Source organism: Labrus bergylta, chromosome 8 (assembly GCF_963930695.1).
Source record: "Labrus bergylta chromosome 8, fLabBer1.1, whole genome shotgun sequence".
In the NCBI taxonomy this organism is placed as follows: domain Eukaryota; kingdom Metazoa; phylum Chordata; class Actinopteri; order Labriformes; family Labridae; genus Labrus; species Labrus bergylta.
This window is the reverse complement of record NC_089202.1, coordinates 27,005,907-27,021,246: the sequence shown is the minus strand read 5'-3', so window position 1 is coordinate 27,021,246 and position 15,340 is coordinate 27,005,907. Positions and strand designations below refer to the sequence as shown.

At 42.1% G+C, this 15,340-nt stretch overlaps 1 protein-coding gene and 1 long non-coding RNA gene across 2 annotated transcripts in view; one reads left to right on the top strand and one right to left on the bottom strand.

The window, feature by feature from the left end:
* gask1a (golgi associated kinase 1A) overlaps positions 1-15,340 on the bottom strand; it is a 40,722-nt gene that overhangs the window by 17,486 nt on the left and 7,896 nt on the right. The window contains exons 2-3 of the mRNA XM_029277919.2: positions 1,805-2,950; positions 192-626 (exon numbers count right to left, since the gene is read on the bottom strand). Coding sequence (XP_029133752.2) covers positions 192-626; positions 1,805-2,950 — 1,581 coding nt within the window. The remainder of the gene's footprint in view (positions 1-191; positions 627-1,804; positions 2,951-15,340) is intronic.
* LOC136179864 (uncharacterized) lies at positions 2,847-13,762 on the top strand. The gene is made up of 3 exons (XR_010666796.1): positions 2,847-2,985; positions 6,816-7,018; positions 10,075-13,762. It is a non-coding gene; the product is annotated as an uncharacterized lncRNA (long non-coding RNA).

Below are 15,340 nucleotides of genomic sequence, written 5' to 3'. Positions count from 1 at the left end.
CCAAACTCTTTTCTAGTTTCAAGTTGGAATCCTCCCTTTAATAACCCTGACTCATGTCATCCAATTTAGGAAGGAAAGCACAATATTTTTCAAAATAAAAGATAATTACAATAATGAAATATGTCATGTCTGTGTGCGGTTGGTCGTCTCTTCCATCTGACAAAAGCAGGAGAGAAACAGACAATTCTTACCTGCAGTAAGAAGTCAAAGAGAGCCAGTCTGCCCCACTCTGAGTGCTGGACTCCCACACAGGGTGCTGACGTCGGGTCTGCTTCACTCCCACAGTGGGCCTGCAGCAGCTTCTGGTACTGGATCCAGCTGAGGGGTATTGAGTTCTGGTCGTTGTCTCCATCAGAGAGGTGTTGGATGTCCGGATCCCACCAAACTACAGGTCTGGGGATACCCCTGATGTACCGATACGGTAAAATCTCACTGGTGAAAGTCCTCAGCACAGCGGGGAGGCTTCTGTTGAGTCCCAGGACCCGATCCAGGTGGAAGGCAAACACTTCAAACCAGTCATCAGTGCGTTTGATCAGGGAGCAGCGCCCCCGCTGGCAGCGCTCACTGTGGGATTCTGGATGTCTTTGGACAGATCCATGCTCAGGGGAATCCCTCTCCTGTGAAGGCTGATGTGAGGAACAAAGATTAGCGTTAAATTACTCTATTAATTTAATACAAAGAGAGCACTCATTTTTATTAGACACCTCAGTCTTTAGTGCCCGGGGCTACAATTTGATCATTGTCTTCAACTTAGTTAATAATAATTCATTTTAAGCCAGAAGCAGGGGTGTGTTTAGGGGGGGGGCTGGGGGTAGTAGCAACATTTTACACATGTCAGTGTAGTATATTTTCTTTTGTTGTACTTTAAGTTGTAAATGACTTCTTTGCAGATCTATTTCATGAGACAGGTTCTTCAAATGAGTACATAACAATTTGCAAACAAACTCCTGCACACTGCCACAGACTAACAAGCAATGTCTCAGAACCAAAACAACAACGATTAATTTTTGTGCGCAAGTTAGACGGAGTGCGAGCAATGTGACTTTGGACATACATCTTCTTTTTGAGTCCTCAAAGAATGAAGCTAAGATTTATATGTTGCCATTCTCTTGTGTTACTTTAAAGTAGATATGCGTAGTAGATGTAGAAATAAATGTATTTCATATGTGTGAGCACACAAACTTCATATCCCCCTGCAAAAGTCAGTGCTCCAGTTGCCCCCCCAGACCCTGGCTGGTAGTTATAAATAACATCAGGTCTGCCCTTACTTTGAACAACAGGAGGTCATATATAGTTTAAATCTTCATTTTACATGATACTCTTATTTACTTTTTCTTTTTGATTTATATTTTTAACTACAAATTATTTATACTTAATATACTTATTATATTGAAATGAAAAAACGAAAGACCCTTGCATGTAAGGCCTGCACATTGTTACCTTGGTCTTCTCTGTATAAAACCTAGTACACGTCTGTCCAATTTGATACATAACCCTGATTCTAGGAAAAAAAGGAGTCATACTTTAAATCTCTCTGGGACAGGCTCAGTATTTTGGCCTGTATAAATAAAATTGATTTAACCTGACAGGACAAATCTGAGGACACTACTAGGTCAAAACTGACTTGTTGCAACAGTTTTGTTATTAAACAGCTGTTCAGCTAATAACTCATGGTCAGCTCATGAGGCTGGGAGACAAAAAAAATGTCTTTTTTTTTTTAAAAACATGAAAAAAAAGTAATAATAATTACTCCACATTGTATCACATTCAAATGAACTTCTATTAAAACAGATGAACTGGTTACCTGCTGGTGTGCAGGGGGATCCAGTGCCACCTGAAGTACCTGTCCATGTGCAGGCACCCTGGCCTTACTGACCACCTCTCCCCCAGCCAGCAGCTCCATCTTCTGGATGTCATCCTCGCTGAGCCAGGGGAGAGACCGGAGATCTGAACTAATCCTGATCCTCCTGCGGTCGCTCTCCGGGAAGTCTTGCTCTGTAAAGCTCCGGCACCAGTTACTGTCATCTTTCTTCATGGCTGCCTCTGCTTTGGACAAAGCCTTTCTTTGCTCCAGCGACCCAGGACTCTTCTTTGCGTCAGTCGGATCCCCTGAGAGATTACGACGTTTCCTCAGATCCCCCGAGGGCTTTTTCACAGCCTGCTGCTCCTTATTGACTTTGTCAGTTTTCCCAGAGAGCTGTCTGTGTTTTTTCAAAGCGTGGTGATGTTCAGATAGCTCTGCAGTTGTATGGCTGCCATGTATTTGTGCGTCTGCATTTGTGTGTTTATCCACCCATCTGTCTGCCTGTCTGTCTGTAGCTTGTCTTTCACTTATCAGAGTATTTGCAGGAACAGATATACGTGCTGCTGTAGATTTACTCTGCTTCAGACGTATGTGTGTCAGTGCAGTGTGCTTTACCACAGAGCTGCGGTTGCTTTGCTTAATTCTAAGCTTTGGGCCTGTGTTGTTGACGGTAAACTCCGGGAGATTGGGATGATGATGGTGACTGGTTGGATGCTGGCTGGCGCCTGCGATTGCTTTCCTTTCAGAAGCAATGCCTCTGCTTTTGTGTTTATTTCTGTGCCAGTCTGCGTGACTCCTCTCTTTGATGCTGTTTTTGTCATCGCCAGCAGCGTCTCCGAAACGGTTAGGTGCCACTGAGTGTTTAGACGTCTCTTTTTCAGCGATGGATTTCCAGGCCCCGCTGTGGATGTGAGCGAGAGGCTGCCGGAAGGCAACGGCAGGAGGGAGCTCCACGATCCCGGGCCTCGATCGGAACTCCCCGGCAGAGCTCAGGGCTCGGGACGTCCGCCGGTCGATGCTTAAGATTGGCGAAGGAATAGGGAGAGTCGTCGTCATCACAGCAATCGTGAGGAATAGGAGGAAGAATGGGGACAGGAGGAGAAGCCATTTTTGACCACAGCAGACTTTTGACCACACTCGCCAGGCCTGGAAGGAAAAAAACAAGAGGAGGAAAAAAAAAGGTAGAAACACAAGTTAGAGGGAGACCAACAAAACCATGATTATATGGAGTGGCACCATAATTTGCAAAGACAGCATTTAAAGACTGAACAGAAAGGAGCGATCTGAACTCTGTGGGGTTAACTGAAGGCTATACGCTGAGCACTTTTGGCTCCCGGCATGAGAAAGCAAAATGCGTTCATGATTCACACTCTGCGAGGGGAAGGGAGCAGAAAAAACAAACTCTGCTTTGGCACGTCACCCTGTTCTCTTCTGTGATATTGCACTTGTGTTGTTCGACCTTTTTCAGTGTTTATATCCCAAAATGGAAATGAAAAAGATAAGCAGGAATCCAGCTCCAGCTTCAGAGAGAGAGAGAGAGAGAGAGAAAGAGAGCAGAGCTGAAACATCCTGTTTATGCTGCACAAATCTGAATATGTATATAGCGGCAGAGTATAAAGCTTGTTTCAGCCGGCTATGTTTCCAGGAGCATCCAGCAGAATTGGACTTATCCAGCTGAGACCAATATGATTTTGGCATGCCCATAATTCAGTGCTGCCTCCTGCACGCAATGCACAGCAAAAGCAAAAGCAATATTTCACACAATACTTTGTCACTGCCTCACTATGCCTCGCAGTACACAACTGTAAGGCTCTTTAAAAGTGATCCAGCAGTTGGATTTCAAAGTGCTTTATTGATCTTTATTTAATCTGAAATCAGGCTGTTAAGTACCTGACATATTGTGAACCCTTCATTTGATGCCATTAAACAGAGATCATTTTCAGCTTCCCTCCTATCTCCTTTCACTATCCACTTTACCTTAACCCCGGGGAAAACGTCATGAGGTTAAGGAAAGATGTTAGGAGAATTCATAAAGGACTTAAGGAAAAGCGATCACGTTGCTCTGACAATCCGACCGCATTTACCACTAGGCGACGTCATTAAATGCGACGGGTCGGCGGAGGTTAATGACGTGGGGTCTGCCGTGTTGAAACTACAATGTTCTGAAAATGGACTACAAAAAGCGCATCTAAAAAACTTTCCCCTGTGCGTTCTTACCGGTGAAATAATCCTAATCACCACAAGGTTGGGATTGAAATAAAAGCAATATAGACTACCAGGCTACAAGTAACAAAAGTGAAACCATCAGCTTCCTGTCCAATCAGAAATCAACATCAACATAAATATGATTGTATGAAATTAATTCTTACATTTCTGAAAGATATACATAATGTTTTAAACATACAAATGTACAACTGCACAAAACATTCTTAAGAGAAGGAAATACGTTGACTAAAACATCATCTGATAAAAATGTCTCTTATCTTTTTATCCCTTACATGAAGGGATCGTGAACGGTCGGATGCGCGACTCGCTTTAAATGTTGCGGCCGCAAGGAATTGTGGGACGGCATATCTCATCTCCTTTGGTAAAAGATGGTCCAGTGCTATCCTAAGCTAAAGGAGGTTATAAAGGAAGCACTGACCCACCTTTCCTTAACTTTTAGAGAATTCGAACGGCTCTTATCATGGCCGCCACTTAAATACTTCCGGGTCATTTCACTCAGTTAGGAACCTTCCTAAGCAAAAATGACAATTCGAACGCACCCTTTGGCTTGCTGCTCTTGTTAGTGGGTATGATCGCTGCAGGAGGTGTGTCCTGGCTGGAGGCTCATCAGTAGGATCAGCTGCACATTGGCCTGGTGCACTCTCTGTCTACACAGATCTGCTGCTTTCCCTGCCATAACCTGGTTTAAGGGCCGTGACCAATATGAGAAAGGACACCATTAACTGCAAATAATAATGATTTATGGTAGGAAAGTCATGACATGAGAACTGCAAACATGGAGTGCATCCGTCAGTGAGGTCACTGAGTGAATGTGGATGTGTGGCATAAGAAGAGTGTGGGGTGTTGTGAAGCAAAATGTAACAAGGTCAGAAATGTGAAAATGATGTTAGATGTGATAGCATGTGGCATGAGAGAGAGAGAGAGAGAGAGAGAGAGAGAGAGAGAGAGAGAGAGAGAGCCACCCTTGGGTCGGCCTTTTATCCCCTGAGAGCAACAGGTCCAGGGGCTCTAAATTGTAACAGCCAAATCTTTTAGGAATAGGGAAACAGAACCAATTAGTAATAGCCTGTTTAAAAACTAAGGAAGTGAAAGTTACATCCTTTATTCACACTCTGACTCTCTGGCCCTCAGCCTGACTGACGATGAGGTCAATGTTTTTCATCAAAATTTTTGACAGGTCCGAGGTCATAATTATCTCATTAAATTATGCGCGGTCATCGTTTTTTCATGAAAATCTGTCTGCGGTTATTGTTCTTTCTCAGACACATCCACATGTTCACCACTGACTGTACAGATTAAACACACCTCATAACTATTTGTTTTGAACATTACTGCAACTCATTTTGTAAAAAAAAATGATTCGTTTCCTTTAATAACTTCTGACTCCTCCCGTATTTTGCAATGACCTACGAGTCGGGTTATGTATTGAGATTTGTGAAGCATTTTGTGTTTTAACTTTAGAAGCACACTCTGCTGATCATGAGTAAATGTATATAAATGATAACGACTAGCCTTGGTTTGTTCACTAATGTTTTGTAGGTTAGGCATTATAGCTTTTTACACATTTGGTTTCATATTTTTGGACTGGAGAGGAGGGAGGGTCAACATGTTGATAACTGAGCAAATGCTGCGTTATGCCTAAATTACAGCTGTAACAGTTTGATGGAGGCAGACTAAAAAGACACTCATGTATAAATAGAACTTTGTTTTATTATGTTATGCTAATCCCTGATCAGAAAAGTCATAATGTGTTTACCTGACTGGCTACTGAATTTGGGCTCCTGATTGCCATCCAATGAGATGGTTTTAAATTAACATAGGACCCTGGCATTGGAATAACTGGACCGTCGTTCAAAATGGACCAAATTAATTAAAAAAAAATAAAAAAATAAAAAAACTGGGCAGGTTGGAAAGCTATCTATCAACTCTTAATGGGTTAGCGTTGTGTTCATCAATGAACACAACGCTCTATCATAAATAAAGGTAGCAACTGAGACCATAAACTCACTCAGGAAAACTTTTACCAAGGTAACACATCAATAAAGAATGTTTGATAGTAAATGGACTGCACTTAGGATACATGGACCAGCAACCAAGCTTCCACAAACACATTCATTCACAGATGGTGGAGGCAGATAAGCAAAGTACTACGCTTTCAATAAGCATTCAATCACCTTAAACTGAAGCTGCAACCGCCAGTGTTGAAAAATGAAGCCAATGCAGTAGGTCAAAGAAACACACTTTCCTCCAGTGTCTGCTTTAGACTGGGCATTAAAAGCTCTGGAGTTCTGTGTTAAAGTGCCCATTCAATATGAGACATTTTAAATATTTAAACATTTAACAAACTGTGGTTAATCCCGACTAGTCACAGCCTCTAATTTGATTCATCAAGATTCATTATTTTAATCTAATAATGGCAAAAGCATTAACGTTTATTCTACAAAAAGCAACAATCACAACAGAAAACCATGAATAAAAGCGGCCTGATTAAGGCTGGCGGTTCACCTACAGACAGGGCGGCCTTCACTCCGTCTTCAGGGGAAAGATAAACAGCGGTAGAGGAAGCATAAACCATCGCTCCCAAGCTTCCTTTCATTCCCAAGTATTGGAATAATGCCCAGAAGACATAAGCACCTGAAACCTGAACCAACCAGTGTGAGCGTCATTTGAACGACTCACTTCTTTCTCACCTATAGGTGCAGATATAGGTGAACAGCTGCTGTTTTGATTTCTCTGCAGGTTGACCCAGATATCTGCCTCCTCTCTCTCTCTCTCTCTCTCTTAGCTTCCTCTCTTTTTTTCTTCCATTTAGGTGAACGCAGAGTGAAGGAATGTTTCAGACCCTTGAGACGTCTTCACCATGCGAGAGCCGTTAACGACATTCCCAGATCCCTCCACCTGTGAAAGGATCCCATTATTCTCGCCCTGGACTGGAATGCCCTGAACCAGGCCAGTCACTGAAAGATCCCGACATATTCTACACCAGCAGTGAGAGCCCAATGTGATGATCATGGCATGTTTCTGCTAATACCTAACCCTGTGTATTTCTTCTTTGTATACGCCATAAGGAATAGTACTTCAGCATTGAGACTATGAACAGAGGCAACGGGATGAATACTAATCAGACCTCCGTCGACCTAAAGTGCTAAATGGTGCAATTTAATGTCACAGAGAGGACGCTGTGTGAGACTTTGGAAAATTACACTAAATAAATGTAATCATTGCTGAGAGGATTGGCAGACTCTACTGACCTCTTAATGGCTTTTTATATTTCACGCCTCTGGGTTGGATTTCACAGCAATAATCTGCAAGATTATCTGCCTCTGCCTCACTGCACTGCCACAAGGGTAGCATTAAAGTCATTTCACCTCCATTTTTGTTTTACCTTTAGTCCAACAGCATTAAAAAGGGATGTGCAAAATATGCATAGCATCTCAAATCAAGGCCAATAATGTTCCTAAAGCCTGGACCACACTAGATTTTGAAGAATCTTCACAGATAACAGATTTTGAAAATGTGCAAGACCCAACACTTAACGACAAATAATCCTAAATTAAACAGTTTTATGTCTATAGGGAGTGGACAGCAATGACGGGATCATAACAGCACACCACACAGATTACAATTATACTTACACAAACAACCAGAGTCCTGACTCTCAATGGAAATCTTGCGAAATGTCTTGAGGTCAAAGGCGACTTTTGTGCAACACAGCGGACAACGTGGAGACGGTGTGAAGATGAGCTGTACGTGTTAAAAGCATGAGCTGAAGCTGAGAAAAAATTGAATCAGATTGTTGTCCCTTCTTCAGTCAGCTTCCTTCCCTATTGTTGTGTTCCCTACTCACCGCACACAACAGGAGATTGGATCATAAATTAACATTTTAATGTTTATCATTTTAGAGCAGGGTAGCTTTAACATCCTTCGATCAGAACGGATAATTTTTCACACACGTCACACCACAAGAAAATCTGACAAGATAACCCTTAGAACCATTACAAAGTCAGGATTTAAGAATGTGGAGAGGGGCTGATGTGTACTTCGATTGAGAGTGATAATCTTTCTTCTTCGGATTAACCATGAAATATGGAAATATCTTAAAATTAGTTAAGTCAACCTTTCCTATCACCTTCCATCACTTTCATATAAATGGCCACCACAAAGATAATTCTCTATACAACAAGCCTCAAACAGTAGCAGTAACACATAAAAACAAAGTAGTACAAAAGTAGTTCACGCTGTTTGGCACCAGTCATGAAGGTGTAATAAGTTATGAGTGTTTTTTATTAGTGTCCTTCAGTGACTTCTTTCAGCAGATTGATATGATTACACTAAGTCCTCCAGAGTCTGTCAAAGCAGCTTCAGTACCATCTGCTCTTCATGGTAATGCTGTATTCTTCATAACAATGGTGGCAGACTGTTGCTGTTTGCTGGCTAATCAGAATCAAGTATTTAACTCAGTTGTCTTATAGACTTGCTGTAACGACTCTTTTGGTGTTCAGTTACGTGACAAAGATTCACCGTTAATCAACAATCAGTAATAAATAATTGGATAAATAAATTGTTCCAAGTTGAGACCTGACATGAGGACACTGACGTTATTATTCTTAAACCAATAAATCACAGCACATTGTCGTCTTCGGCCTGCGGTGTGCCGTCTCTACTTTTCAGGTTACATCAGCCTCGTTGTTCACACTTGTTTTGCCGGAGCTACGCTAATTAGCGCCCAAGTGCTGTGGGTCAGTGGATAGCTTAATGTGACAGTGTCAACATGAGTGTGGGTTGTTGATACTCTGTTGGTTTTTTCACACTTTGCTGCACTATATATACACACACACACAAACACACACACACACACACACACACACACACACACACACAGAGTACGTCCACGGCAAAGGTCAACAGGCAAAGGCGAGATCTGGAAACATGTGCACACTGAAAACACACACTATGTTTTACATGACAGAGTTGACTGTTTCACTCTACTGTTGTGCACGTTTACCTGCAGATAAGCCCTGTAAAAACCCAATAACATTCATTTGTAAGATTTAAGATAAAGAGGCCTAGATCGACCTCTCTAACTCAAGTTTTTTTTACACGCAATGTTCCAACGTCAGGTAAGGAATGATAAACATTAAACATCAATGTAGATGTTTAAATTAAAGGGTCATATAAGTGATGATAAACTTTGCATTGTATGAGTTTTGGTCGTGCAGTAATGATGAACACATGCATAAATTATGAACACCATATTCATTATCTTAAGGAAGATGGTCATAGTTTGTGTTTCAGTGCTAATTACCACTATCATCCTGAATGGACATAAGAGATCTTCTATCTGGGGAAGTGTACAATTAGCAGACTATGAATGGTAAATGGTAAGTGGTCTTGAGCTTGTGTAGCACTTTTCTAGTCTTCTAACTACTCAAAGTGCTTTTACCCTGCAGGTCACACCTACTCATTCACACACTGATGGTAGAGACTGCTTTGTATAATGTCCATCAGAAGTAACAAATCCCATTCATAGACATTCATACGCCGCCTGCGAAGCAGCTGGAGCAATTGTGGGTTAAGTTTCTTGCCCAAGGACACATCGGACATGTTGCTGCAGGAGCTGGGGATTGAATCCCCAATCTTCCGGTAGAGAGACGACCGACTCCACCAGCTGAGAAACAGCCGTCCTATACAGTGTTATGTTGCCGCCCCTGACAGTCGGCTCCAGAAATACAATCGGTTAAATGTATAATTAATCATTTAATTAATCCAGTATTCAGTCAGTCAGCCTGTCTGTCTGTCTGTCTGAGTTATTTGTGTCTTTTTCATCTGGCCCCACTTTTCTCTCTGTTCTGACACCAGCTGAAGGCCTACAACTCCCCCGCCACACGCTCATATTCAGTCTATATAAAACATATACAGGTGTTCCCCTAATAACCTCCTACCTGCTCCAACAAGCCAGGTGTCTCACTATCTGACAGCTTTTAATAAGAGCTTCTTTTTCTGTCCTCTTTCTTGTGATTCACCTCCCTCTTCTTCTCTCCCAGCACAGGCTGCAGGTGAGCTCTGCAGCAATGGGTCAAGACACGCAACAGGTGCTGCAGCCAGCTCGCCTCAGGGGAGGACAAAGAGGAGGAGAAGGAGGAGGAGGGGTGAGACAGTGTTGAGCTAAGACTTGTCTCATTACTCTGTCTCATCTATGAGACCTTTGTACAGGAGAATAGCAGATCATTTCTTCAAAGAAAAAGCACACAATGTAAAATACTCAAACAAGCCTTGCATCGTCAAAATGAGACATGTTTCAAGACGGTATGGGCAGTTGTTGGTAGTCGTTGGTGGTAACATTTATAAAGATATGATCCAGCAAGTTTTACCTACAGCTCAAACTGTTTTGCTCTAAATGAATGTTACCTCATGGCTCGATGTAACTTGTGATTCTCACTATCCATTGTCTTTGTACTTTCTCTTCCATCGAGAAGTTTTGAAATAAAAACAGTTGCTCAGATTTGTGTCGGTAAAATGACTTAAACCTGGAGCATAAGACACATTTGCTTTAAATAAGGATGTTTGTGCATTATAAAACTCATGCAAGAAATTATAAAATGTATGTGCAAACTATTTCACTGGAGCAAAACCATGGCGCTGACGGACTGCGCGCACGGAGTATGTGGAAATTGGGGGTTACTTTAATGAGTCTGTAATTTATAAAACAGATGAGTGAAATAGTTAGTGCGCTTGTATGACAGTCGGTATCGGACCTCCATGTCGTCTACATGCACTGATTAAACACTGCTGTCTTTTCATGAAGACACAGTACATTTATTTTACACAAGGTCAATACATTTTTGCAAATCTGCGGATCACATGTGGTCCGTTGTGTGGGGGATGATCTGAGCGGATCAAAGATCAACTATGATCAGTGCAACTCGAGGTAAAATGGTCCCAGTGGCAGTGGGTCTCTACTCCCCAACTATCAACGTCACAGTAGGCTGAGGGCTCAACTACTGCACTTATAGCTGGCAGGATTGCAAACTTCACATTGCAAAAACAGATGAGACCAGAAAGAGCAACACAGCTGCACAGAAACTGCACTATGTGGACTTTGCTGAATGCAATGGGAGATGTCACACAGGAAGACGGTTCAAACCTTTTTTTCCCCAAGACGCTAAAAAACAGACTACGTCTTATATACTGGTTTGACTTACTGCTCTGGATATTCGACTGACCGGGCTGTTCACATATGCTCCTCACAGTGAGAGACTATCACTATCAGAGTCCACCATACGATGCTATAATGAGAATATTTGCCTTTATATCAACGCAATGTGTAGTTCAACAGAATCACAACATCGACAAAGGAGTGGAGAACAACATACTGTTGAACAGAAAAGACAAAGTAGCCGTTTAATCACGGAGATCGTAGCGGTTGTGTGCATACGGTCTATGCACCGTGCAGCAGTCACAGGATATACACATCTCTCCCCCTCCTATTGGCTCGAGGTGAATTCTCCGGAGAATATCCTGCTGCGTTCTTACATGAGCTCACTTGCTGCAAAAAAATACTAGGGGCTCTGGGATGGATACAGGAGAAACTCCTGACTTCTTGTGTTCACATATACAGCTCCTCCGGCAAATATCAGGAGTTCTGCAAGTGTGAAAGCCCTATTATATTCTGGATTGTATGATTCCTATAATGTGAGATGACGCTTTACACTATGTGAATGATGCTGATATGAGGACCTCAGGGAGTTGTTGTTACACACTGAAGTTTGAACGAGAAATATTTAATAGAGGCATCAAAGCTGCAATAATGTTTGAAATTTATGAGGTCAGAAGGTCTCTGTCTGCGCTCTCTTCAATTAGTCAGCAAACACACACACATGAATACACAATTAACAGTCACTCACAAACGCAAGCCAACAGATACAAGCACACACTCAGTATGAGCAAAGAATATCTCCCCAACTGGATCAAAGGGGATTCACAGACTCACTGAATAATCAGTTAACACAGTTTGATTTAATTCAATCTGAGAGACATTCGGTCCCTGGAGAGAGAGAAATCATGCATATGTTAATGGGCATCAACCATTCACTAATAAGCATGCTTTATTATGGAGAGAAGGACAGTGTGTGTGTGCTTGTTTGTGTGTGTGTGAGTGACAGGGACTGAAATAATGACTGAGGAGGAGACAGATCAACTCTGGTGAAACTTTTTCAACTGTAAAGCCACAGAAAATGAATTTCCTCTGTTTTATTGTTTCAGCATTTCTTAAGAGTGCAACAATTTGTTGGCGTTGTTGTCAAAAATTAGGGACAAAATTAGTTGCAGACAAAATGGAATCATAGATGATTTGTTTGCTTCGTCATTGCATGTGTTTTTTCAACGCTGTGCACGGACATAACGTTGTTTTCCAGAGCTGAGGAGTGAGCCATCTTGCACTATTAGTATCTCTTCTGGGGTAAGTGTCTTGCCCAATGACGCATCGGCCACGTGGCGGCAGGAGCTGGGGATCGAACCCTGCCCTAGTGTTAATAGTGCTAGCCCCCATCACTTTAAGTCAGCAGCAAGCAGAAAGTAAGTCACTGGAGCCCAGCTTGAGTCTTGAAGAGTTGGGGTGTTTATTGTTGCACACACAATAAATGACCTGCTGTTTCCTACAGCTACCAATCACACTTCTCCACAGCTCCAGTCATGAAAACAATGCACCTCATACACACACACACACACACACACACACACACACACACTCTCTCCCTTACTCGCTTAACCTGCTTGCTTGAGGTTATCACTGGAGCATGTCGGTAATGAACGAGCATTTGAACTGACTGTTTATTTATTTTTTATTATCATTAACATTTAACTTCACAGTCCACAGTTACAGCCAGGCAGTGATTTTTCTCTCAAACACATGTTCAGTCCCTCATTCTATCACTACACAGTGGAGCAAACTCCTCCCATATTACTGTAGTGACCAGGCTACACAAAAACACAATCCTTAGTTTTAAACGAACACTTGTTAAAGTAGGACTATCAGCATTCACTAGTTCATCCCAATGAAGTTCTAAAATTATTGCATTAATTTCCCCCCCGTTGATTAATCGCATGCTTTTTGTCCCTTTAGTTGCACCGTGGATAAACCTCCACAGTGTCTCCCTGTAGTCACAGTGATGGAAAAGAATGAAACTGCTGCGTCTTTGAACGTTGAATCAGTCGATTGACCGTTTTAATAATTGATGACTAGTCGACTATCAAAGTACTCGTTAGTGGAAGACCTAGCATTTGATTTACTGATCATTATCATCATGTTATATATAACTAAACAGAACCAGTCTAGTTTGGGTTAAATACATGACATGAATGATTATGATAGCTACCACTACCACTAGTTCTGTTATTTTCAGTTTGGATGGAACAGTTTGTGTTGCTACAAGCATTGACAGCAGAGAAAATGTTATTTATCTGGAAGATAAAAAGAAATGAGGAAAACAGGAGCGCAGAGAGGAATAAGGAAATGCTCAAAATAACAATGTTCATTTGAAAGTATAACAAGTTTCGTGTTGAGGAAAAAAAACCCATGAATTACATTGACTTTGTGTCAATACACAACTGAGAGCTGTTTATTCTTTTCACAAACAAATGTGACTGTTGAAAAGAGACTAAAGAAAGGGGTTAAAGAGAAACGAGATGAAAAGGAAACGAGGGCAAAAGAACATCTTCGATTCAGAGAGAAAAAATGAGTGTGTGTGTGAGTGTGTGTGTGTGTGTGTGTGTGTGTGTGTGTGTGTGTGTGTGTGTGTGTGTGTGTGTGTGTGTGTGTGTGTGTGTGTGTGTGTGTGTCCCTCAGCTGTCAACACAAGGCTGTCAGCTGAGAGTGGACCTTAATGAAACCAGTCAGATCTTCTTTCTTTCTCTTTCTCTCTCTCTCCCCACCGACACAAGCAAGCACACACACACACACACACACACACACACACACATAATCACACACAAACACACACGACGGGGCACCAGAGAAAGAATTGAAGGGAGACGACAGAAAGGAGAAACTGCTGTACCAAGATGCAGAATGCATTCAGCAACTGTTCAGCTTCTTTTCTGCTCGAGTCAGAGGATGATGACAACACATGAAAGATGAAAAATAAATGAGCGGAGCCTTCTAGAGAGAGCATCGCCTTTCTTCAATGTTAGTAAGTAATATGAGCATATCAGTCAAGAAAGAGAAGGCAAGGAGTGAAAGATCTGGTCTGACTGCATTTTAAAATGTGTGTATTTTCAATTTACGCTTTTCAATTTAGGAGGATTTCAGATCAAATATAGAAAACAGGCACTGTTAATCACTACCAATGCTTAATGCTTTGATAGCTCGCCTCATGCCCAATTGTTCCCGGTGAGAAGGAGGGCAGAACAAACACCTAGCTGTGGGAGTGGGGGGTCACTGCCCTTTGTGATGTCATGAAGGGAAAATCTCCAAACGGCCTGTTTGAGCACACATTTTCTGAAAAGTGGAGCAGGCAAAAGACGGAGAGGATGGACTTTTATCATAACTGTGGAGGTTGAAGACGGGCTAGGGACACATATTAGTGTTAGCAAACCGTGGTAAAGTGTATTTTGCATAAAATGTATGTCTATCCCGCTCGCACTCACGCTCTCGCACACGCAGCAATTTTTTTGAATGAATGAAAAAATCAATAAAAACAGATCGGCTATGTACTCGGGCGGCCATAAATGTACCTGGGCGGCCCGCCCAAGTATTGTCTATGTGTGGGAAACACTGCCGTGTGTATGTGACTTCCAGGTCTCAGCAGCCGGCCTCAAGTGGACACTCGATGAACTGCAGTTTTTATTTTTTTTAATACCGCAATTACTTCATTTTTCATTTCAGGTTGCCGCTTGACTTGACACTGCGTGCCCTTCTGAGACATAACCTATTTATATGTCACATTGCCGATGCTGAAAGATACTGTACAACCCTACGACAGGTGTATTGTTCTTTTTTGTTTCAGTGGTGGCAGCTGTCAGACCTCGTCTTAGGACTCTGTGTGTGAGTCTCAATGTCTGTACGCTGCCCTGTCTACCATCTTATGTCATTTGAGCGGCTATAGCGTGTGATGGGAGGCTATCTTCCACTCACAGGCCTTCAGCTATCCTGTCTGTTTGTGTCTCTGCATGAGAAGGGACCCAGTATGTGAATCCTGTCTGCGTATGTCTTGCATGTTTTTGCATATTCTGGAATTTGAATCAAATTATAGGTTCCCTCGAGAAGATTATGTGCGTAACTTGGGTGGAAATAGTTAATATTAGACATTACAT